This window comes from Canis lupus, chromosome 9 (assembly GCF_003254725.2).
Source record: "Canis lupus dingo isolate Sandy chromosome 9, ASM325472v2, whole genome shotgun sequence".
Classification (NCBI taxonomy): Eukaryota; Metazoa; Chordata; class Mammalia; order Carnivora; family Canidae; genus Canis; species Canis lupus.
Genome location: NC_064251.1, coordinates 59864264 through 59889563, shown reverse-complemented (window position 1 = coordinate 59889563; position 25300 = coordinate 59864264). Strand labels below are relative to the sequence as shown.

Genomic DNA, 25300 nt, shown 5'->3' with positions numbered 1-25300 from the left:
CAGAAACGATTGCCAGGGTCTGTCCCCCTTAGCCGGGTGGGGGCTGACTTCCAGCTGGTAGGGTGCTGCCCCATCAGGCAAACACACACCCACGGTGGTCGAGCCAGAGGCAGAGCTTTGGCACAGAGCAGAGCACTCAGGGTGCTCTTGTGCCAGGAACGGTTGGAGTTTTTCCCCCAGATTTCACAAGGATGTGTCAGATTGAGGGTGGGGAGGAAGAAGGGAGATGGGTGTTTTTAGGAGCGGTAGCTGCATCCTTCCTGAGCACAGCGATAGAGCGGTGGGGGCCCGACCCCATGCTTGAGGGCCTCGGTGGTGAGGAGGAGGAGGAGGACTGGGATCCTGCCCAGGGGTGTCCACGGAGTCTCAGCTCAGGGCACTCACCAGGTTAGACCTTTCCATCGCAGCCCATCTGATCCTCACTGCTGCTCTTCAACATTTTATGCCCATTATACAGATGAGGACACTGAGACTCAGAGATGCAGAAGGGCTTCCTGAGTGGGGCCCAGACCTGCCTGACTCCCAAGTGACCCTGCCCTCTGTAGCAAAGCCAGAGCTCTGCTACCAGGGGCCAGTGGAAAGCCAGCACGCGGCAGGCGTGGGGCTGAACCTCCCTCACTGGTTCTGCTTCCCTCTTTGTGTCTCTTTGGACAGCAATTGAACCATCCCAACATTATCAAGTATTTGGACTCGTTTATTGAGGACAATGAGCTGAACATTGTACTGGAGCTGGCTGATGCGGGTGACCTCTCACAGATGATCAAGGTGAGTGTGCCTGATAGGCAGGCTGGTCCTGGGGGCTGTGCAGATACACGGAGCCCTGAATCAGGCGGCCCCTTGGCCTGGTCTCTTTGCTATTGTGGCCTCTGGTGGAAGCCGCCCACCAGCCACCAGCATCACTCAGCCTCCTTCCACAGTGCCCTCAGGCCTTAGCCATGGCCTGGCAAGTGCCCCCTCGAGCTCCATCCCCATTTTCTGGGAGAGGGCCCGCCATGGACAGAAAGCTCCCCCCCCCCGGCTGTACCCACTGCCCCAGCCTGCCCACAGGCTGTCACATCGGCCTCACAGAAGAAACGGCGACAGAACCTTGTGATAGGTCAGAACCCCAGCTCACAGAACCTGGGAAAATGTGTTATGCATCCCACTTTCAAAAGGGAAGAGTGACCCCCAAAAGGCTAAGAGACTTACCAGGGATGCCCAGTAACGCAGGGGACATAGCCATGTCTTGTGGGCCAACTCGGTTTCCTGGCCTGGGACCCTCCAAACATCAGCACTGGAATGATCTCCCTGGGGCCCCTCCAGCACTTGAGGGACAGCTTCACTTCCATGTGATGGACAAGACCGGGTGTCTCTGAGAGGTTGAGTGACTTGCCAGGTCTGGCTCTTGCTGTGTCTTCCCGTGGCAGCCCCCATACCTCTCTACCCCCAGTGCCCCTCCTCTTGGGGCCTGGCCCAGGCCCACCACGGGTCTGAACTCAGGAACCAGCACAGCTCTGTTGATGGGGCACCTACTGTGAGCCGCAACCATGCTGGGCACATGTATCACTCACTAAATGCACACTATCCTCAGCAAAGCTCAGGGAGGTTTAGTCACTTGCCCGAGGCTGCACAGCCTCTGTGTGGGACCCCGAAGCCCAAGCCCTAGCCCTCAGCCCTGCTCCCTGTTCTTCCTTCAAGAGCCCGCTCCCCTGCCAGCTTGACCAGTCGGGATGCTGGCTCTTGTGGGCGCCTGCTGCCTCCCTCCTCTAGCCCAGTCTGTCTGCTTCTGAGCAAGGCCAGCTATGCCAGAGCCCCCACCTTGCTCCCAGCAACACTTGCAAACGGGGCCAGACATGGATTCTCCATCTTTCCCACCGGGCGCTGAGGATGGAGCAATTGCTCAGCGCCCGCTCTTCTGAAATTTGGCTCCTAGGAATTGGGGCATCATTGGGAAGTGGCATTACTTGAGCTGTTATCACCTGCTTTTATATTTTCGTTGACATATTAATGTGTTTGCAGGGATGTTAATCTCCACACAGATCCCTGGTGGGAACAGATGTGCTCTGTCATGTCTTCGCTCCTCCTCCCCGCCCCCCCACTGTTCTCCTTCATGTGCTGTTCTATTGCTGGCATGCACACATCTAGCACCCGCTGTGTGCCAGCCCCTATGCTGAGACCTAGGCGAGGGTGCTGCCTGCAGGGAGCTCGCCTTCTAACAGGAGGGCAGACCCGTAAACGGACAGCCAACAGCCAGTGTGAGCAAGCCAAGGTCAGAGCCTGCGGGAGCCAAGGAAGGCTTCCTGGAGGAGGTGACCCCTGAGCTGACCTGCTGAGAGCAGCAATCTGGTGGCAGACTAGCTTGTGCAGGAGCCCAGTGGCATGAACAGTTGAGTCCACAAAGCCCTGGGCAAGGGGGAGGCAGGGTTGTCAGGTCACCCAGGGCCTCACTGTCCAGCCCCCAGATTCGAGACCTTGCTCCAAGGTCAGCAAGGAGCTTCCTAGGACTCAGGATGAGGAGTAGAAATGATCGGTGTTGTGTTCTAGAAGAAAGGCTAGATGCTCAGCAGAGGGTGGGTGGGGGATAAAGACGGAGGCAGAGGGGAGACAGAGGAAGGGCCCTGCCCCCTAAAGCCCCTGCAGACCCCAGGTCCTTGCAGCCTCTCAGTCCACAGAGCAGGGCCAGGGTTCAGCTGTCAGGGTAGGGGTGACCCTCCCACAAAGCTCAACCTCCCTCTGTCCTGGGGCTGCATTAGGGACTGTAGGAGCCACAGGGCCAGGTGCAGTCTCCTTCCGAGTCGAGAAGAGGAGGGAGGCATGTGCATGTCCGGCTCCTTGTCCCTGGCCAGGGTGTGGGGCCCCCTCCCAGCTCCCCTCCCCTTCTCCCCGCACTCCTGCCTCGTGGCCCACACCAGCCAGGGTTCAAGTCGGTCGCTCACCTCTGGGGTTTCTGGGGCAGCCTCCTGGCTTCCAGGCCCCATCTTCTGACATGGTGCCTCCTCTGCCAAGGTCTTACCCTTTCCCAACTCTCCCTAGTCCTCCTCCCTCTGCTGCAGCTCTAGGCCCTTCACCTGCAGGGCCTGGCTGGGTGCTGCCTCCAGCAAGCGAGCAGGGCAGGGCAAGAGAGAGACCCTCCCTGGGCCTGGAGTCAGACACACCTGCTTGGCCCTTCCTCCCTTGGGCGGGAAGGGCCCCTGTGCCTCAGTTTCCCTATATATAATACACACTACACGGGTGCCTGGGACTTGGTAGAAGCTCAGTCTCCCTGGGCTTTTCAACTCTCCAGCTGCCTCTGGGTTTTGAGGGGAACTGGGGGCCTTGCTGGGGCTGCACCATAGTTGCCCCACTGGGCTGGCCTGGAGGCTGCTGACCAGTAAAGCCTGTGTCCCAAGGGCCTGCAGCCTCAGGCTGAGTAGTGCCACCACCGCCACGGTGCCAACATTATTTATGATGGACAGTGAAGCCGTGAGTTGCTGCCACCCCAAAACCCACCAGAGACTCTGCGCCTTCCTGCTAAATGTCACACGAAGCTTATAGGACGTGACATTTAGAAAATCACCATTCACAGCCGAGCTTAAAAGCTGTAATGAGGATAAACCAACATCACAGCGTAAATAACACTGCAGCCCAGCCCACCATGGAGCCTGGGGCAGCCCGGAGAGCCTGGAGTCCTTGCTGGCGGTCTGTGCTGTAGCCTGAGCGGCTCACCGCTGGGGTCCCTCTCCCACAGTGGAGCCTCAGGAGAGCCTCATAGATGGCTTTACTCCCAGGCCAGGGGCTTCCAGCTAGGACTGTCCCATTGTTGGAGGTGCCTCGATCCAGTACCAGCTCTGGCGCTCCAGCTGGATGACCTTGGGCAAGCTCCTGAACCTCGGAGCTCAGTCCCTCATCTGGTGGCTCTTGGTGTCATTCGAAGTTAATTGGGGTTAACAGCTCAGCTTTTGTAGGCCGAAGGCCCGAGGCAGAGCTTTGCCTACCCCTTGCCAGCTACTAAGTGGCCCTTGGTTTCCTCATCTGTGAGATGGGCACAGTCACCCCTGCTGAAGGCCCAGCACAGTGGCCGCAGGAGGCAGGTGCTTGGCAGATGTCCCCCCAGGTCCTGTGTTCCACTCTCCCTTCCCTAGGCCAGGCGTGGCTCCTGGGGCCATCCCTGCACCAAAGCGGCTGTACTGACACACGGGCCCACAGCTTCACCTCCGGCTACTCTGGCAAAGAGGGTGGTTTTGAGGCCGGAAGCCTGGCCCTTGGGTTCCTGGTGCACACGAGTCATGGTCCTCACTGCCCTTGGTCCGGGCACATGGGAGACTCCCCAGAGGAACGTGGACCAAGACCTGTTCTGGGATCTTTGGTTATTTACAGCACACGCAGAGCAACTTGGGGGGTTTGGGGGGGTTGGTTTGGTTTTCTGAAGCATTATATACGTTTTTTCAAGCCATGAGGTAGATTAATGTCAGTTGGAACTGAGGAGCCCATTGAAGAATGTCAAGCCATTTCCTTGAGGTTCCTGCTGCCTGTTAACCATCACGTGCCCTGAGATTCTCTGGTGCCCGGGGGCGGGGCCACTGTGACTTCACCACCAGGCATTGGGTGCCTGGGTTCTGGGCCGGGCTGGGGCTGGGGGCAGAGATGCTCCACGCCAGTTCAGTCCTGCAAGGAACTCCCCATCGGGCTGTGGGAGGAGGCGGGCATGTGTCCAGGAAGTGCCCAAGAAAGGGTGACTGAGAACAGCCATCTAGGATGCCCACTGGTGGCTGGGCCTGCTCCCACCATGGGGAGGTCAGCACTGGGTGGGGGCACACGAGACCATGGAGGGTGGTTTGAGCTAAAGTGCAGATGGGAAGTGGCAACCTTTGTTCTAAACGTACTATTTGTTCAGTGGCCTGACAACCCACCCCATGCCCGGCGCCAGTTACTGCTGGGGCGGGACAGGGGCACGACCATGTGGTGGCCTGTCACCCAGGCCTGTCTGTCTTCCCCACCATAGTACTTTAAGAAGCAGAAGCGGCTCATCCCAGAGAGGACTGTGTGGAAGTACTTCGCACAGCTGTGCAGTGCCGTGGAACATATGCACTCTCGCCGGGTGATGCACCGAGGTACGTGCCCATCGCTCCCAGGGCCGTGGGGCCTAGAGCCGGTGGGAGGCCAGGCACCCCTGGGGCCTAGGATGCAGCATTCCTTCCACTCTTTCTGGCTCTGGGGATATCCATGAGGAGGTGGGACCACATGTTACCCAGACGGTGGGTATCACGCATCTTGCCCATCTTGGGGGGAGTCAGAGAGTCCGGCCAGGGCCTCACACATGCCCACTCTCTGATTCCCTAAGGACGCTGCCTTTCCTGTCCCACCCGCCCTGACCTCCTAGCCCCACGCCAATTGCCTCCTTCTTCCTCTGCAGACATCAAGCCTGCCAACGTGTTCATCACAGCCACGGGGGTCGTGAAGCTTGGTGACCTTGGCCTGGGTCGCTTCTTTAGCTCTGAGACCACTGCAGCCCACTCCCTAGGTAAGGAGGCCTGTCCACACATCCCAGCAGCTGCTGGAGGCCCTGGGTAACCATGTGGGGAGGTGAGAACAGTCTCCCCCCACAGAGCCTTTGGTTCATTAATGCGAGAAAGTGCCTTCTGAGCTCTAGACTTTACCTCTTCACCACAGTGACCCAGAGGAGGGTAAACTGAGGCCCTAAGAAGCTTGAACGGGGGTCCCCTGCATCCTCACACAGCTCCACGCCCCTTCCAAGAAAGGATGGCAGAGCCCATCTTATCCAGATCCTTTTTATCCAGTTGCATGAGGCAGCCATCCACCTTCTCATGGCTGTGTCGTGTCCCCTCGCGTGGGTACAGCACACTCAGTCTGGTCCTCCTGGTGGGGCACAGCAGAGCTAGTTTCTAGTTTTTGGGACAGGCAGTTTTGAAGCTGCGGGACCAGGTTCTCACCTAGGAGGAGGTGACAAAGTGCAGGGGAGCAGGTGGAGGAGGGAACAGGAACTGTCAAGTGGGGGAGCAGAGCACACAGGGGTGCTGCAGGGGCACTGCAGGTTCGGGGGGGCCCAGGTGCCGAGCTTGATGGACATTTTGATGTTCGGGAGCACCGGAGGGTGGGACTTGGGAACACACTCAGGCAGGTGTGGGTTTTGGGTTACTTGAAGTGATGCCCCCCATACAGAATCTGTACACAGGCTCCGTGACTGGGTGTGACACATGGAATGGTGGAGGATGAAGAGTTTGCATTTGTTGAGAATATAGAAACCAGCAGAGCCATAGAAGTAGGATCTCCCGTGCGCCACAACGGGGCATATCAACATTTAGCCAGGGCTGGGTGGGCGGGACTCAGATATGGCAGGGGCATCCTCCTACGGAGCCCGTTCGCCACCCTAGAGGTGGCATCTCCCGGGGAAGGTGCTCCTGAGCCTCACTGCCCTGTGTGAAGGCTGGTCACCTCCCTTGGAAACTGCTCTGTTCTCCATGGACTCTGCCCCAGTCTGGGGCCCCAGCCCACATGTCCCCCACGCACTCTCCAGATGCCCGCGGCATGCTATGAGTACAAACAGCAGCTTCTGGTGACAGCGGAGGTGCTTTCTGGAAGACACACGTTCCTGGTGGAATCTGTCACTGTTCATACAGGTCCCGATGGCTTAGAGGCTCTGGGGGCGAAGCACACAATCAGGAGAAATGCACTAACTGGGAATCGGCAGCTCTGAGCTGCTAACTGGAGTGAGCCAGTGTGCGTGTGTGCATGTGCCTGAGTGTGGGAGTGTGTGCACACAAGTGTACATGTGTCTGAGCATGGGGGCCAGGGTTTGAAAGGATGTGCAGGACCCGCCAATGCCTGAGTTTATGATACTTTACTCGCAGCACAATCACTTGAGCTCCTGGGGTTCCAGAGTCCTGGTTCGCACATAGGATCCTATGGACCCTCATAGGATCTGAATGACAGAAGGGCAGAGCCAGGAATCAAATGCAGGCCTCTCCTTCGGAGCCCACACTCCCTCCAGAGCTCCCAGCTGGCCATGCTGCGAGGAAGCCTTGGCTTCCCCAGTCCCTTCAGACCCTTAGCAGAATCAAAGTGTGTTGGTGAGTGTGGGGCTGTTTTCCTCTTTGGTTTAAGAGCTTCCAAAGGCCAGAAATTCCGGGGCAGCTGTCAAAGAGAAGAAGAGTTCAAGCCACTGTCCCCATCAGCCAGGTCCCTCCTCTGCGTCCCTCCACCGAGGAGGCTGCGCTCTCGTCAGAGCCGGTTAAGATCACATCATTAGGAACGGGCTTGTCCGACAGTGTGAGTTTATTGACTCAGACTGGTGCACTTATTATATTAATGAGAAGGAATTGGAATTTGGGAAAAGGCTGCTCGCTAGGCCGGGCTCTTCCCGAGGCCTTGGAGCAGCAGCCGGGCTGAGTGATGGATGGAAGGACCCCTCCTGGGGGGCCTTGTGCCTGAGTCCAGGGGACACCCCCGAGCTGAGAGGCCATGGGTGGAGGTGTGGTGAGGACCACTCCCGGAACCCAGGGCCAGGCTCCACCACAGGCACAGCACAGAGCCGAAACCCAGGGCCCAAGTCTCCCTGACGTAGAAGAAAGGCCCCCCTCTCCACAGCAAGGTCTGCAAAACCGACTAAGTCTTCTGCACACATTTGATCGGGCAAAAAATTGAACTAATTGCCATTGCATTGTGACTCAGAAAGGACTCGGGGTCAGGGCTCCTTCACACCCTGTGCATGGGCGTGAATTATGCATCCACTGCTTCTGCACACCTACTACGTGGGGATGCTGTGATGGCAGCCACTTGGCCCTGACAAGCACCTCCTCTCCTGAGGCCGCTGACCCCCCACCCCCCGCAGGGCTTATGCAAATCCCATCCCCTCCTGCCTCCCCCTTCCCCAGCCCCCTCCATGCCTCTGTATTTGCTAACACGAGGCTGGCATGAAAGGGCATTAGTCATGCCATGGCCGGGCTGACAGGTACGGTACCCAGCGGTGGCAGAGTGGCTGCCTTGGTGTCAGGAATAGGAGCCGTAATTAGAGCGCGGAACAGAATGAGCGTCAGACGAATTACCAGGCAGCAGATCATATTTGTCAGGAAGGATTGCATACATAAAAATTAAGTGACAGTACACGCCGGTGTAATGAAAGAAAAATGAAAGATTTGCCTACACACAGCTCACAAGCTACAAGCAAGTGTCTCGCTCCGAGCAACGGCAGCAGCTGCAAGACAAATTGTAGGGCTGGGAGAGCAGGCCCTGCTTGTTCAGCAGTAGTGACAGGGCGGCCACAGGCTGGGCTCAGGGGTGGGCAGTGAGGCTGCCTGCACCCGGGGCCCGTGAAGGCCTCATGCTGCCTCTCAGGGGCTGGGGAATAGGTCCCATGGGGGCAGCCCCAGCAGGTACTGTGGTCAGAGCGCACAGGCTTCCCCAGGCTGTCAACCCCGGGCCTGACCCCAGGACATAACTTTCTTCCTTCTCCCTTCCCAGAGCCGATTCTCTGGCCCTGGGCTGGGCACTAGAGAGGAGATTATGCAGCCTTCCCTGATTTCAGGGGGCCCCCGGGCTGGTGGGAGAACAGAGACAGGCCCAGGGTGGCATGGTCAGGGGTGGGCAGAACTGTCTCCTGAGGGCCCACTGTGTATAGACAGGCACAGTGCTGGGGTCCCAGGCTCTAAATTGGGCCCCGATGAACCTAGGATCTTCTGGGGCCCTAGGGCTGCAACTGCCCCTCCCAGGACTTGGGTTTTCTGTGGTTGCCGACCTCACCAAACAGGTGACTTAACAAAGAAGACAAGGCTTAGAAGATGTTGCAGAAACACTTTGCTTTTTAAAAAATTATCCCAACGAGGTTTATGGTCTCCGTGTGACAGATGAGGACACTGAGGCTCAGAGGGCGGGATACCCCATCCCCACAAGTCACCTAGCTAGCAGGGACTAGAACCCTCGGGGTGTCAGCTCCACTCTGGGCACAGCCACAGTGCACTGGGAAGTGGGCTTGGATCCTGATGAGCTCTCTGGGTGCCCAGCCATTCAGGGGAAAAGTCCATCTACCCTCCCAGCAGGGGCCGCCTGGGGCTTGGGGGGCCTGCCTGGGTGGCAGGGAAGGAGGATGGAACACTGGGTGGGCCCTGGGGAACATCTGCCGAGTGGGCACATGGTCCTCACAGCCACACGCCCTGGGAGATCCCACCGGTGGGGGCACCATGCAGACAGGCTCCCTGGGCCTACTCCTGCCCATCCTTGCAGCCCAGGACGCTGGCAGATGACTGGCCCAGAAAACCTGCTCCAGCAGGTAGATCCAGGATGAGCATGGACCTGGTGGAGGTCCTGGGAGGTCACACCTGGCTGGTGAAGGGCATCTGGCTTGCCTGCCACTCCCCTGGCATTTTCAGGGCACAGTCTGTTCCTAGATGAGCTGCTGCCAGAGAGGGAAGGAGAGGGTCTCAAGGGGACAGCAAATGAAGATGGATCCTGGTTAGGAAACGAGCTACAACTCACCTGTGTGTCCAGTCATTCACTTGGCAGGACCTGTGCCAGGCCCCAGGTGCTCCCCAGGAAAGCCCCTGCTCGCTGGTATTTACAGCCTGGGGAGAAAATCCGTGTAGAGGCCTCACCACCAAGCAAGCACAGCTCTAACCATCATGCCCCAGGTACCATAGCCATTAGTGCTGCAGCCTCCCTGGGGGTGGGCATTATCCCAGTCACCTAACGGAGAAGGAGGTCCAGGTGCCCTGCAGGAGGCTCCAGCCAGAGCCATGTGGCAGGGAAGGTGGGATATGGCCATGCACTTTCCCACCAGAGGGCCCCCCTTCCCAGGCCACGTTGGGTGGGACCCTGACACTTAGATAACAGGGTGTCACACTGAGTTGCTGTTTGTGTAACCTGCTGTGCACAACCGCTGGAGACCCTCTGCGTGGGAACTGGAAATAGGCAGATATTTGTACAGATGTCAACAATCTGAAATTAAGTCCATGCTGATGGAAGTACAGTGTTTTCTCAAGGGCGTGGCTTCCCTTGAGGGTTATGTGTAGCCCAGCATAGGGTCGGCCCGTGGTTTGAGGAGGACCTGCCAATGTGTGGTGACACAGGCCACCCTGGTAGGGAGTGTGTGTGTGTGTGTGTGTGTGTGTGTGTGTGTGGCTGCCCAAAGAGCCAGTGCTGGGGGGAGCTGGGACAATCTGCAGAGGCCTCAGATTCTAAGCTGAGGACCTGGCCTTTCTCCCTTGGGGGATGAGGAGCCAGTCCGGCAGAGGGGAGGAGGAAGAGTGGGAGTGGGTAGACAGGGAGGGCTAAGCCAGCCTGCGGTCCAGGCGGGTGAGGTGGGGGCAACAGCTGGGGCTGGGGAGGGGAGCACCCTCAGGATGGGGGGCCTGCCTGGATGTTGGCGGTTTCACAGGACAGACCACAGATGAAAATGCAGATCACAGGGCTCAGCCCAGAGAAAGCCGCTCAGGTTCCAGAATCTGGTGCTGGCTCCTTCTGTGTTCTTCCCCCGCTCCCTTTGCCACCCTCAGCCCTGCTGTTTGCGGTCCACCTGCCCCTGTGAGGGTCTGCAGGGCCATCCCATAGCCCTTCCACCTGTGCATGTGGGGTAGGGTGTCATGTACCCATTTTCCAGGGAAGGAAACCGAGGCTCCAGAGGGTGGAGGGGAGGACTCTGGAGACCCTCAAGCACAACCTCTCTGTTGCACCAATGGAGAAACTGAGGCGGGGAGGGAGAATCTCAGCACTCTCCAGCTGAGTGGCAGAAGTGCATGCAGCCCACCTGTGCTGCCAGGTTTGCACCCTGAGTCCCAGCTCCCAGGCACACCTGGCAGTGGCGGGGGGCGTGTGTGTGGTGTCAGGTGGGGACCCCACGCTTCTCTAGCCATGTTCAAAACCACCAGTGGGGAAGAAGTGCAGCCCACAGATGCCAGCCTCTTCTTCATGTGAAATCTCTGCCTTTTTCATATCTAATGAACACGTTTCAAACACGGCAAGCATCTCTCGACGCAGCCAAGTTTGTTTTGACAGGAGTGGCATATCTCCGGGATGCGGCCTCTTTAATCAGCCTCCGCTTTGAGGTCCCACGTCCTCCTCTGATATCCACCCGGTTTGAAATCCGGGAGTTCTAGGCAAAGATGTGGGGAAGGTCGGGGTTTGTTAGGCTCCTGTTTCTTTCTTTTTTTTTTTTTTTTTAATTTTTTTTTTTAGGCTCCTGTTTCATATGCCAGCTCCATCCCCCAATGCAGGGAGTGAGGGTGGGGGCTGGCTGGGAGCTGGTGGGTCCAAGGACCCGATGGGATCCAGCCTCTGCTAGAAGGGGCCTCAGACCCTGAGCATCTCCGGAGTCTGTGCTACCGCTTTGTCCGCAGTGCCCCAGGCCCCCTTGGGGCAGGACTAGGGGCTGAGCTGGGTGAGGCCTTCAGGGGGCCCCTCCTCCTGTCAGCTTCTCCCACTCTTCCCCAGAATCTTTGCTCCCCTGGGGCTTGGGGATACATTCTCCAGGGCCTGCTGCAAGCTTGGAATTTCTTTGAAGTGTCTCATTTTATCTTGAAAACTTATGCAAGTTGTGGGTTATGCTTCGTAATGTTTGAATATGTGTTGTCGGTAAGGAAACCGGGTTTTATAGACTTACTCCCAGGAATAGATGGCAAAACAGGAAGAGATGCTTCCCCCTGGCACTAGCTGAGCACCCCAGCTTTAAGACTCACACACGGGGTCCAGGGGACTGGAGAATGTACCTAGGGGTGGGGACAGGCCAAATCTCCCTCAGTTAATGCTTCATAAATTCCTTTGTTTCACAGGTGTCTGAGCTTCTGAAAGCATGTCAGTGGGGAAGGCTTTGCCCAGCTCCTCAGACGATGACACATGTCACCGTCTCCCGGGAGCTTGCCAGAGAGGCAGTGTCCTAGCACCAGCCCTGGACATTCTGAGCCCACAGGTCTAGAGGGTGGGCCAGGTCCAGATTTCTAACAGGCTCCTCCAAGCAATTCAGCTGCAGCTTCCGGTCAGTCCAGCCTTTCTCTGTGTCCTTCTAGACACTTCCCGGGACTGGCAACGCACTCCTTCCTGATGGGCGCACTCCTGGGAGGGCCCAGCACAACATCAAGGGTCAGTTAGCATTGGATGCAGAAGGACAGATAAAGGGATGGGGCAGATGGGTGGATGAACACACGACGGATAGGCAGACTGATGGATGGGTAGATAAGCAGACAGTAGATGCTGGGTGGGTGGATGGATGGATGGACAGACGGATAGAGGGGTGGATGGATGGAGGGTTGGATGGACAGATGGTTGGAGGGAGGGATGGATAGAGGGATGGGGGGATGGAAGGATGGATGGACAGATGGATGGGTAGAGGGATGGGTGGGTGGCACTGCAGCCCTGTATCTTAGGAGAAGGTCCACATCACCTTTGGGTGTTTGCCTTTCTTGCACTGTGGAAACTGGGGCAAAAGCAGAAAGAGCCCCAGGAAGGTTGAAGGTTGGGTAGAACATGAGGGACAGGGGGTAGTGGTGCTCCCTGACCTTTCTTTTCCTCCTGTAGAGGCCCTGGTGGGTCTAAAGTGAGCAAAGGACAAGACTGAGGGTGGCGAGAGGCATCAGGGCGAGCCCAAGGGGCAGGGGTAGGGGTTCAGGGTGGCCAGCAATGGACACTACTGTCCCTCGCTGACAATGGAACCTCTGACCTCCTTCTGCAGCATCCTGAGTGCTTGAGTCAGTTACAGTCTGGTCTGAGAGCTGTTTGGGTTCCATCCTGTGGTTTCCATGTAACAAGACATCCGTTTCCTACTTACCTATTCCTTTTGCTCTCTCATGACCAGAATATACAAAGGGGTTTCTACTTGAAGTTGCAGTTTGTTTACAGAATCCCACATGGATCTGTAAGCTGCCTGACAGCTTTCTGCTGAGTAGCAGTTAGCCAGGCGATAGGATGACACATCTTTCCTCCATGTATTTAAGTGATGGTTGGTGTCCACATAGAGCAACAGTCAGGTAGTCCTCTTGGGTAGTACATCAAGTAGATGGTGTTTAGGCTGCAAGAAAATGGTGTTAACAGTGGTAAGATGGGACAGAGTCATGGACCCAGTGAGTAGGTGCTTAGAAGGTGCCCCCCATGACCCAGTCATGGGCAGGGCACTGGGACCCTTTGGTACCTGAGATCCTGCCGCAGGGTGCTCAGGCCCAGAGCAGGGCTTTCCACCTCCATTCACAGCCTCTACAAGTTGGCCGTTAACCATTCCTCACCTGTCTCTAATGAAATGAGAAACACAAGAAGGTAATAAAAATTTCAAACAGCTTAACTTTTCAATGTAAAGGACTGTCCTTGATTTTGAGATTATGGGTTTTTCCACTTATTCTGATGTTCAACTGTCTTCTCTTTTTTTTTTTAAATTTTATTATTTATTCATGAGAATACACAGAGAGGAGACAGAGAGAGAGGCAGAGGCACAGGTGGAGAGAGAAGCAGGCTCCATGCAGGGAGCCCGACGTGGGACTCGATCCCGGGTCTCCAGGGTCACGCCCTGGGATGAAGGCAGGCGCTGAACCGCTGAGCCACCCGGGCTGTCCTGTCTTCTCTTTTTAAAATCATAATGACACCATTAAAGGATAGTTGGCAGGTTGTTTTCTTTTTTAAAAGATTTTATTTATTTATTCATGAGAGACACAGAGAGAGAGAGAGAGAGGCAGAGACACAGACCAAGGGAGAAGCAGGCTCCATGCAGGGAACCCGACGTGGGACTCGATCCCAGGACTCCAGGATCACGCCCTGGGCTGCAGGTGGTGCTAAACCTCTGCGCCACCAGGGCTGCCCTCCCTCTGCTTTTTTATTTCAGATAATGACATACATACGGAACTTGTTCTTGATAAAAATGGAATCAGATAGGGGGATCCCTGGGTGGCTCAGCGGTTTAGCGCCTGCCTTTGGCCCAGGGCGTGATCCTGGAGTCCCGGGACTGAGTCCCGCGTCGGGCTCCCTGCATGGAGCCTGCTTCTCCCTCCTCCTGTGTCTCGGCCTCTCTCTCCCTCTCTCTGTGTATCTCATGAATGAATAAATAAAATCTTAAAAAAAAAACTCACTAACCTAAAAAAAAAACCAAGAATGGAATCAGATAGCATGTGCTCTTCTGTGCTTGGCTGCCTTCGCTCAGCATCGTGTCTGAGATCAGTCCATTTTGCAGTGTACGTCTGGGGCAGGCTCTTGTTTGTTGCTGTGTATTATTCCGTTGCGTGAATAGGCCACAGGATCAATGTGTCCATTCAACTGTTGATTGGCATTTGTTTCCAGTTTCCGGCTCTCATGAATAAGATCATGTCTCTTGATGGACAGAAGGGCTCATTTTTCTGGGGCACCTCCCTGGGGGGTGCCACCTGCCAGGCTGTGGTGTCGGCAGTATTTGCAGCTACGGTAGATCCCACGGAAGATGGTTTTCCCAGGTTGGCGTACCTTATTTGGTCCCCATCGGCAATGCACGAGGCTCCAGTTGCTGCACACGTCACTACGCTTGGTTTATAGCAGCCTTTCTGACTTTAACCACCCAGGAAGGCGGGCGGTCGTAACTCACTGTGCTTTTAATTTGTCATCACGGCCGCCCCATGACGAATGAGAAAAACATCATTTCCTGTGCTTATTGGCCACTTGGATGTTCTCCTTTGTGAAGTGCCCTTTCAAGTCATTTGCAAATTTGAGGGAGGGGATTGTTTGTCTTTGACTTAACGATTTACTGAAAATACATTCTGTGTATGGGGCCATTGTTGGGTGTATGGACGGAGACTTTTCTCCCAGCCTGGGACTTGCCTCTCGACTCTGAATGGTTTTCTGGGGGAACTGAAGTTCCTAATTTTAATGAAGTCCAGATTATCAGTCTTCTCTGGTTACGCTCTTTGCTGTCCTTGGCTTAAGAAATCTTGGCCAACCCCAAGTCTGGATGTGTTGATCAGTGCCAGCCAAGGGCGGAGGCTAAGAGTTCTCTTTCTGGAGCCTAAAGATCTGGGTTTGAACCTCAGCCCTGCCGCATTTCTGAGCCTCCCTTTCCCCATCTGTAAAGTGGGTTTGCCTCATTGGGGGACTGTTAAGAACACAGGTGAGCTAACACATGTGATGCACTTGGTCAGCGTTAACAGGGGTTGGTTTTCTCCCCCCACTCTTGAGACTTCTCTGGACTCTTCTGGGGCTTAAGCACTCACCTAAAAGGACAATTGATCAGTTGCTTCCCAGGGCCCCGCCATCATATCCCACTCCCTTGGACACGTATCCCCAGCTGCCCAACCCCCAGACCAATTGTCAGGTCTGGGGAGGTCCCTGTACCCAGGGGCTTTTAGTGCCCTACCCAGGGTGGGAGCTATGACTGAGCAGGGGACAGGAGAGGAAGACCGAGGCCCCATCTCCCAGCCCCCATGCCTTCCCCTCCCCCTCACAGCCTTCCCTGCACAGAGCATAAGCACCCACCCACCTCCTCCGTGTATTTCAGTGGGGACACCTTACTACATGTCACCAGAGAGGATTCATGAGAACGGCTACAACTTCAAGTCTGACATCTGGTCTCTGGGCTGTTTGCTGTACGAGGTGAGTGTCTGGCTTGCAGCTTAGCGGCACTCAGCGGGGTGTGCATGGCAGGGACCCAGCCAGGGCAGGGCCTTAGGCCTCACCCCCCACCTCCCCACCCCTGGCTCAATATGGGGACGCAGGGCTGTGTGACATCCACCTATGACTTTGGCACCATCTGGGTCCTGTCCTTCACCCCACACAGCCCAACGTCTGCCTGATTAATGACGTCAGGCTGGAGGAGATGGTTAGAGGCAGAGGAGTGGCAAACTGGGTGCCACGTCACCTTTGGCAGCTGCCACTTGCAGAGGGAAACAGACCAAAAACAGGGTTGAGTGTCTGCCTGTGTGATGGAGGGGGCACAGGCAGGGGGTCTGGCTCCCCAGCATCAGGCCTCATGCGGGGCCTTGGGGACAGAGGGGGTCGGCTCTGGCCCGTGCTTCTGATACACTTCGCACAGAGGGTGTCTGCGCTCTCCCGGGCCCAGCCACAGGGTTCCACTAAAGACCGCGTCCCCTCCCCTGAGCTGTGGAAGGGAGCCACCAGATGGCCATTTCCAGATCTGGGGGCCCGTCTGGATGGCGGGACGGGAATATTTCTGAGTCTTGGCAGGCGCAGGCAGGAGACGACAGGAAGAGATTCTGACCGGCCACCCTGGAGGTCCGGGAGCACAAGCCGTTCTTAGGCCGTGAAGCTGTTGCAGCCGCCAGTGGGGGAGGGAGCCCCGAGCCCTCCAGTATTTTCGAGCTGTTGGCCACAGCCCCCAGCACCCTGGCCTGGACCACCTAGTGCCGGGCGGCTCTGGGATTCTGCACTGTCCCCGTCCCCGTCCAGATAAATGAAAGAACAGATGCGGAGGCTTTGAAAAAATCCTCCGAGGCCCTGAGACCCCTAGCATGGTTTGCTTTTAAAATTGGAACCTTGATTATTTTTCTGCTTTCCCTGGAGCTGACTGGAGCCTATGTGGGGTCTGGTTTGGAGCAGATAAGAGACTCGTGATCAAGCTGATGCAGCTTGTAACTGCCAGGGCGGCGCCGCTCGAGATAGTGCTGAGGGGCCCACCGGGGGCATTTGGGGGGCACAGGGACTGTTGACTCGGAATTAAGCTCAACGGTCCTCGGGTATAAACGTAAGGAATGAGCTGCCCACTGCTGATCCGCATCAGGACTCTAGGGGTGCCTGTAGCTGGGTCCCCTCCCTGCATTACTGAGCAAGTCTCTGAGGTCAAAACCCATCCCTTTGCAAGGTTTAAGCTTCACAGCATCTCTCCTGCTGGAAAGAGCAGATATTTTGTTTTAAAGAAGTGGCCTAGTGGTTAGAGAGGAAGCCAAGTAGCATCTGTGGCTGGACACCCCCCCCCCCCCGAGGTTAGTAGTGTCAGGGACTCTCAGCGTCATTTTGGAGGTCTTGTGGGGGAAGTCAGGCCCTGACAGTCAGAGATGGGGAGCAGACCTGCTTTTCAGGACCCCAGAGGGCATCTCTTGTGGGAGGAATTCTTTTAATGGCCACCAAACAGGAGTAGCTGGGGTGAAGTGGTATCCACCTGGTGGCTGCAGTGGATCGGGGAGTGCAGAGCAGTTCCTGGCCCCCTCGGGTGCAAGAGGGCTGAGTTGTGTATCCTTCTGCTGTCCCCGTCTCTCCCCACAGCCTAGCTGGTGTGGGGTTTGGGAGTCCGGAGTGGTTGGGCCGGGGGATGGTCTTTAGCAACAAGAGAAAGAGAGGACAGTCGGAAGGATCCTCAGCGAGGATGACGGGAAAGAGACCTGCCTGCAGCGTGTCCCAGGTGCCTGCATGGTCGGAGTAGCCCCAAGGGTTTGTGTGGTGTGGTTTTGCCTAGAATGAAGTAAAACCAGGTGGGCAGACCTCCAGAGTCACACAGAACCTCTGGTATTTGTGTCTGTCATCTGGGATGAACCCTGACTTCAGGGTCCCTACAGCCATCTCTCCCAAGTACAGCCTCGGCTTCAGGTGAACGGCTCGGCCACCAGGGCTGCCCAGGCCAGTGACAGAGCTGAGTCCAGGCCGTGCACCAGCCAAGCCCTGCCCCCTGCACTGGCTGGGGTCTGAGGAGGGGATTCCACACACACACACACACACACACACACACACACACACGCCCCACTAACTGGGCATTGTCCACCCTGTGTCAGTCCTCAGGGAGGGGGACTGCCATCCCTAGTCTCCGCAGGGCTAAGCAGACGCCTCCAGTGGAGCCGGGGTCCAGGTGGGCAATTTTGAACCATGGTGTGTACATGTACACACACGTGCGTGTAGGTAGCTCGCTTGGCGGCAGTAGTTCCCGAACGGAGCCTGGCTCAGAGCAGGCCCTCCGGCATTCCAGGCCGGTCACTGATGCTTGTGGCCACCCCGTCGCTGCCATGAGCTGCTGACTGGGCGTGGGCCGACTGGTGGGCATCTGCCACCCACCTCTGGCAGCAAGGAGCCCACAACTGCCACATTTCCCTTGTTGCTTTGGCCAGTGGGAAATCAAAGTGCGGCTTGGCCTCCATCTCCATCTCTGGAGAACTCAGCCTCGTACCCCTGCTCTCGTGCATAGGGTCCCCAGTCCAGATGGTCTGGCCCTCTTATTTTTCCATCCCTGGTTTGGGATTTCAGGAAGCTGCTTCCTGTCCGTGTGAACCCGGATGGCCTCTGAGCATAAGCAGACCGCGGGCCGCCCCGAGTGCGAGCCAGGGTGTGGCGGCGGCCACCCCTCTCCCCGGGGCCCAGGGGCGGCAGCTGGCTCCCTGCGCTTGTGCCAGGCCCTGTGCAGCCTTTGTCTGGGCTCTGGGGGGCCGTCCTCCCGTCTCCAGCTGCAGCCCCGAAAGCTGCGTGGTGGGTGTGCAGGCAGAGCTCACAGCCTGGGCTCCCCAGCACCGGGCCCGGGTGCGGCTGAGCTGCTCTGTCCGTTGGCAGCCTGTGGGGGCGATCAGCTTGCAGCCAGGGTGGGGCTGGCGGTGAGAAGTCCTCAGAATCAGCCACGTCCTTCCTCCGTGCACCGGCGTCCTCGGCGATGGGTGGCACTGACCTAAACCAGACGGCTCGGGCCTCTCGCAGGCGAGGGCTGGCGAGGCCGCCAAGGCCCCCGACCCTGCAGGAAGTGGGTGCTACCCCCACAGACAGGGAGGGAGATGCATCTGGACCCAGGGTTTGGTAATTGGAAGGAAACATCCCACAGACACGACTAGAGCTTCCACTACTCGGCCTGTGGTGTGTCCCCGAAGCACCGGCCTGAAGAACCGTCCCAGACGCTCCCACCCACACGCCTGCCTGCTCCGGACCACATCTGAGGAGGAGCCCACCCGAGCCAGGGCGACCTGCGGCCTGAAGTGACAGCACAGAGCCAGAGAAAACCTGCCCTGTGTGGACAGGCCTGCCCCGGCACAGCCTCAAGTCTCGAAAGTGCCCCGTGCTCGTTTCCTCTGCTACAACAGGTTGCCACAGAGCTGACAGCTTCGTACAGCATAAAAGTGCTTACCGTTCTGAGGGCCGCAAGTCCAAAATCTGTGCTAGTGGACAGAAGGCAAGATGCTGGCAGGGTTTGGTTCCTTCTGCAGGTTCCAGAGAGAATCCCGTTCCTTGCCTTTTCCATGGAAAATGGGGAGGTTCCGGGTGCTCCTTGGCTCATGACCCCTTCCTCCTCTGTAGTCACTCTGCCTCAGCCTCCCTCTTACAAGGACACTTGTGATTACACTTAGGACCCACCTGGACCACCCAGCACTCTCTCCCACGTGGGGTCGTTAACTTGATCACACCTGCTGAATCCTTTTTACCATTGAAGATAATACGCTCACAGGCTTCACGGATGAAGATACAGGCAGCTCTGGGGGGCTTCGGTCAGCCCACCCCCATCCCTTGGGCAGCCAGGGGTCTACTGAGAACCTCCTGAGCTCACCCAAAGATGTTAATGTTGACTGGTGGCTAGTGAGTGGCCACAAAACACTTTACCTGCCTCGTGCGCCCCGGAGGGTGGGTGCCAAGTGGGATCTGTCGGGAAGAGGTCACCATCTGGAGAAACAGGCCAGATGGCTCAGCAGCTGGGAGCAGCACTGCCCCCAGAGAATCACACCAGGCCGGTCCCAGCCTTGTCATAAGGGAGAAAGCAGACTCAGGGAGGCGGAGTGACTCCCCAGGGTCTCATAACAAGGAAGTGGCCAAGATGGGCACTGGTCCCCAGGCTGCCTGTCAGAGCCCACCCTCTGCGGACAGGCCCTGGCCAGAGGCAGGGCAGGACGTGCGGGCCTTCCCGAGCCGGCGGGGAGGGGCGGGCAGTCCCCCTCTCCCTGGTGACTCCGTGCTTGGGGGGGCCTAAGTGCCGTGGAGAAGGGGCTGTGGGCCCCAGCCCAGAGTCCCAGGGGAGGAAGGCCAGGTTGTGGGGAGTCCTAAGCCACTGCAGCGCCCCCCTCTGTGGTGGGAGCCCGCCCCCCAGCAGAGATGCTGGAGCTTGGCCCTGTCAGAAGGCCCAGGACTTTGTTTTCATTACCCAGCACGCCTCATGGGGGCACCCAGTGTGCCAGCTCCGCAGTTTTATTTACATGAGAGCTCAGCTCTGAGCATGGAGCCGAAGGAATTGGCTTGTCCAGCACCAGCCCCAGGATCCTCGGCAGGGAACCTTCTCACAGCAGCCTTGGGGGACTGGACCCAGCAAGAAAGCAGTGAGGGACGCAGACTAAGGGCTGCCCGCCCCTAGTACAGGAACCTGTTTGGAATTCTGGCTCTACCCAGAGAAAGGTGTGGTACCCTTTGGCTCGTGGGGGAGCAGGGCTGCAGACCCCTTGGTGCCTGGCTTCTGGGTGCAGCCTTCACTCTGGGGTGGGCTTTGGAGATCCTAGGTGACAGGGCGGCTGTCTGAGGCCCCAACAGGGCAGGAGTCAACAGCAGTTGCTGTCACCTCTCAAGTCAGAGTCCCCTCCTCCCTCTGCCATCTCAGATCACACACCAGTTTCCCTGAGCCCTCCTGGCAGGGCCAGGCGCCCGCACTCTCCCACTTTCCTGGCTGGGTGTCATCCCGATAATGCCAGAGAAGAAAAGTTCTGTATTTGAGGAGCAGCGCTGAGCGCCACAGCCCTTGGCAGTTCGAACGAGGCAGACGGGATCGGCCCCACAGTCCCCTTCCGCGGCAACCGGGCAGAGGCGGGCGGTCGTCTGGTGCGGGTGCGAGGATCTCGTCATTCGGGGTAATCGTGCTAATCCCAGCACCTCAAGCGGCCCCAGAGGTTCCGTCACAGCCCAGCGCCCTGATCTGGGTGGAAGGCCCACGGCCGGCAGCAGGAGGGGCAACGGGCAGGTCTCTGCTGCCACCAGAACCTGCCTGGTGGGTGGAGAAGCCGCAGTCATCGAGGGGAGGGGGGCTCCCCGGGCAGGTCCCTCTGCGGACCCTGTTGAGGACAGCACGGGCACGTGCCGGAGGGCGGGGGGAACGCTTTCAAGGGGATGGTGGTCCGGGGCTCGCCCCCTGCCCATCTGCGGGGCCCTTTTGGAGTCCCAAATGGCAAGGTGTGTGCAGATCCGAAGGGCTTGCTGAAAGGATTAGTCAGTCTCCCTCCCGGGCCCGACTCGTGAAGAAACCAGGGCCGACGTTTTAAATGTTCTCTCTACTCTGAACAGAAACACTTTCCAGGAAAACCCATCTTAATCGTCCAGCCACGACTCGGAGGGCACTCCGATCACCCCCAGGTGACCGCCCTGGAGCCTCAGCTGCTCTCCACTGTGGCAACAGATGGCCTTTTGAAGCTGTCCAATTAACCCTTTGCACCCGAGGCTCTCACTTGAACTATTGCAAATGCATCTCCTGCGTGATGCCGTTTTGCACCCTGGTAAAGCCAGCTCCCCGCCAGGCCGGTGGGACCCGCAGCGGGCAGGGCTCCACGCGCTCGGCCTTCCCTGCCAAGTGCCAGGGCCACTCCCTGTAGCCTGCCTGCAAGTATGGGTTTCCCAATCGTCCTCGAACGGGTTGGAGTCCCTGGTCATGGGAGGAAGGGTGACGGGGAGCACTGAGGCTGTCCCTGAACGCCCATCTGAAAGCACCTGGGCCACAGGTGGTTTTCCGGGCTGACTCCTGGGCCTGGGTCAGAGAAACCACAGAGTCTCCGGGCCACGCTGTGCCGTGTCCCTGAAGGCCTTCCAGAAACCCAAGGATGCTGCCCGGAGGCCCTCCCAGAGAAGGCAGGCCCTGCTCTTGGGGCCCCCAGAGCCGTCCACAGAGGCCAACAGAGGCTGGGGACAGACAGCGGCACTAAAGCTGGTGGGCACCCGTAAACCCCGCACCGCGGGCTCCACCCCGCCTTGGGATGGGGTTTGCTGGCCCGCCCGCTGCGGTCGCCCACTGCCCCCTCACAGCCAGAGCCCCAGAACCCCTGGCCAAAGAGTCTGTGCGGAGTGGCCTGGGCAGCCCGGCTCCTCGAAGGGAACCAAGGCCAGACAGACAGGCAGGCACAGTCACCCGACGGCACTTCATTAGCAGGAGGCGTTGGGCCATCTTTTGGCAGCAGGCAACAGTGAGCGGGAGTGACAAGAAGTACTTGAATCCCATTAGGGATTAATCAGCAGATGGGGCCGGCAGGCACTGTGCTGGGCTGCTACTCGGCTGCTGGACACAGCCGCCCCAGAGCTCCCGCGAACCCCGAGTAGCGCTGGGTGTGACGGGGCGGGGGCCGGGTCCCCTCCAGACAGGGGAAGCCTGGTAGTTCCCCGACTGGGGAAGACCCCACTGGGCCACCATCTCGTCGTCTCCTTTCCCAGGACCCCAAGGTGGAGCCGTGCCAAGTGGCCTCATCACGGGTGGCCACAGCCCAGCTTGTGGCGCCTCCTGTGCCAGTGAGGCCTCACTGCGACCCTGCAGGTGGAGATTTCCCATTTTACGGACTAAGAAACCAGAGGCCAGACGCACAGCAAGAGAATACAGAACTGGGAATTGGGCCGGCTGTGGCTGGCTGCAGAACCAGGGGCTGGCTGCCCTCCCGCCCCGGAGCTTCTGTGATGCACAGGGTCCCGGGCCCCTGCTTCTGGGCTGGCCAGGTGGCCGGCCTTCTTACTCACCTGCCTCCCCGATGGTGTCTGGGCATCTCGCTTCTCCGGGACACCAGCCGCTGCCCTGAATTGCAGGCCTTTGGAGAGCAGCTCTGGAGTGGGCTAATGCAGACAGCAGAATGAGAACCAAAAATGAAATGCCTCACCTCACCTCCCCACCCCCAAAATGCTAGTCCTTGGGTAATTTCCTAAATGTATGACTTAGACATCCTCTCCTGGGTGTCTTTGGAATTGCTTCTTAGAAATAGAAGACAATGCAGCAGAGAGAGCCTGCTGGGCCCAGGCACGCATCCCAGCGAGCAGAGCCTGTTCCCCCATCTGCTGTGTGCACCACCAGGACCGGCCCTTGAGCGCTGGGGCGTGAGGTGGGCTGTGCCTGCATCTCCCTCTCCTTCCTCGTGGCCTTTAAAGTTTGGTCTCTGAAACCTTGTGCTCTTTAACTTGCTTGTGACAAGGATTGTGTTAAAACTGCTACTTTGTTGCATCCCAGCTCCCCCAGAGTTTTGAGGAAATCCTGCTGGGCAGGCTCAGCAAGGACCAGGGAAGGAGTGTCCCTTTCACCCCTGGACCCTGAGGCTGCGCACTCCTGTTTCTCACCCGTCCCCCCCCACCCCCCTTACAGATGGCAGCTCTCCAGAGCCCCTTCTACGGAGATAAAATGAACCTCTTCTCCCTCTGCCAGAAGATCGAGCAATGTGACTACCCGCCTCTCCCTGGAGAACATTACTCTGAGAAGGTGAGTTTGCTGCCACCAGGCCTGGGGAGCCTGGTGGCCAGCAGTGGCTGGAGAGGAGAGGGATTTCCAAAATGCCACGGCTGTGGGGTTGAGCTTGGGTTCACTTAATTGGGTGGAGAAAGGAAGGAAGATTTCTGGGAAAGTCACTTGGGGCAGGCCAGGGCAGGGAGTAGATTAATTTTGCTAGAGGTTTCACAGACACCAGGGTGGCCCCCCCCCCCCCCAGCAGTCTGTGGCCAGCCCACTGGCACGGAAACCAGGAGGAGCTGGCCAGTGAGGCCCCATTGGCACACTTCTGCCCATTTGGCTCCCAACCCCGGTGCTCGAGTGCAAGGCTCACTGCTGCAGGTCCCAGATACGGGCTCCCTGTGGTGTCAGACAACAGGAACCAGACGCCGCCGAGGCAGGAGGTGGTGGGGCCCGGGCTCGCCCCAGACCCCCGCTGGCTGCCAACCCACGCCCAGGAAACCATGGCGAGAGCAGACGGCTCTCCTTGCTGTCGCGGACTTAAGTCACACCTTGGGCTTTTACCTTCAACGTTCTACTTTGGGTACCAGGGCTCTGGACACAGGCTGATGGGTCTGGCGCTGGGTCCATGCCGGCTACTAGCTGTCTTTTCGTGTCCCTCCCTCAGTTCCATCTTCTTGAATATAGGGCTAATATTTCACCTTCGTGGATAAAATGTGCAGATGGTAGGTTTACAATACAGCCTGGCCAAGAGTGTAGACATGTGTATATCTACGTACTCCCTTCCCTCTTCTTGGGGGAGTTGCCAAACTTTTGAGTCGCAGTCCCCTCAGCTGTAACATGAGGATAACCTAGAGGTGACCTCCCGAGGTCAGTGTAAGGATTAAATAATACATGTGACGGACGTGCTCAGTTCGGCACCAGGCGAACATTTACCCCAATGCCACCAAAAGTAGACACCACGTGCAACAAAGGGCCTGGCTCAGGGTAAATGCTCTGTGCCAGCTATCATCGTTCTTTCTGTCAGGGGCAACACTAGCAGATGTGAAGGGGACTCTGAGACCTCCCCACCGTGCAAGGACCACAGGCCACAGTATCCTGATAATGGCTCACATTTACGAGCCATTTAAGGCTCAGTAACTTAAGGTTAAGGTAACCTGCCCAAGGTGATGTAAATCACAGGTGGTGAAGGCAGGATTTGAACCCAGTGATTCTGCACCCAGCCACTGTGCCATCCTGGTTTTTGTTGTTGTTGTTGTTTTTTTTAAGATTTTATTTATTCATTAATAAGAAACAGAGAGAGGCAGAGGCAGAGGGAGAAGCAGGCTCCTTGCACGAAGTCCGATGCAGGACTCGATCCTGGGACCGCGGGATCACACCATGAGCCAAAGGCAAGTGCTCAACTGCTGAGGCACCCAGGTGTCCCTGCCGTCCTATTTCTTGACAGCTCTTCATAGCCGGTTGTTCAGTTGGGCTGAGGTGCCATCTGCGTAGCTTGCTACAGTCCCCAGTCCTGAAGGCTCCGAAGGCTCTGGAAGGAGCAGCTCTCGTCCACCAGGGGCTTGGGCTGCAGAGACCAGGTCTTCCAAAGAGCTCTAATGCTGTGTCCAGGCAGGCCAACCAGAAGGGTCATCAGCTCCCTTTCTGTTGGCAGCCTTCGTACTTAATGCCACACTTACTGGCTCTGCAGACTCGCAGAGGACAAAGGTCAAGTAATAGATTTCTTCACCAAGTTAATAGTTGCATTTGGTTTTTCTTTTCTCATTTTTTCAATTTGGAAATCTGTACTATTTAGAAGCAGCTTGGACTTGGAGCAAATCAAAACTTTGCTTGTCTCCTACCCATACATGGGAACTGTAATCTCTGCCCTACAGAGAGGCTGAAATGAAGTGAATCTGGGTAAAGCCCTCAGCCCCCTTCTCCCCTGAGTCAGTCACTCCAACTTTGTGACCTTGTGCTCCCCAGAGCATCCAGCTTTCACCAGTTGTGTCCAGCATTTCTAGGCTGTGTGTTAGGCAGTGAGAGGTGCTTCTCTGCACTGGAGTTGCTTGGCACCACTTCGCTTTTGAAGTTCACATCACCTCTTAGAAA

At 57.5% G+C, this 25300-nt stretch overlaps 1 protein-coding gene across 5 annotated transcripts in view; it reads left to right on the top strand.

Annotated features, from left to right (window-relative positions):
- NEK6 (NIMA related kinase 6) overlaps positions 1-25300 on the top strand; it is an 83318-nt gene that overhangs the window by 55180 nt on the left and 2838 nt on the right. For all 5 annotated transcript variants that reach the window (XM_025475098.3, XM_025475097.3, XM_035720800.2 and 2 more), the window contains 5 exons: positions 655-765; positions 4961-5069; positions 5372-5479; positions 15404-15498; positions 23129-23242. In XM_025475098.3, the coding sequence (XP_025330883.1) occupies positions 655-765; positions 4961-5069; positions 5372-5479; positions 15404-15498; positions 23129-23242 (537 nt within the window). The remainder of the gene's footprint in view (positions 1-654; positions 766-4960; positions 5070-5371; positions 5480-15403; positions 15499-23128; positions 23243-25300) is intronic.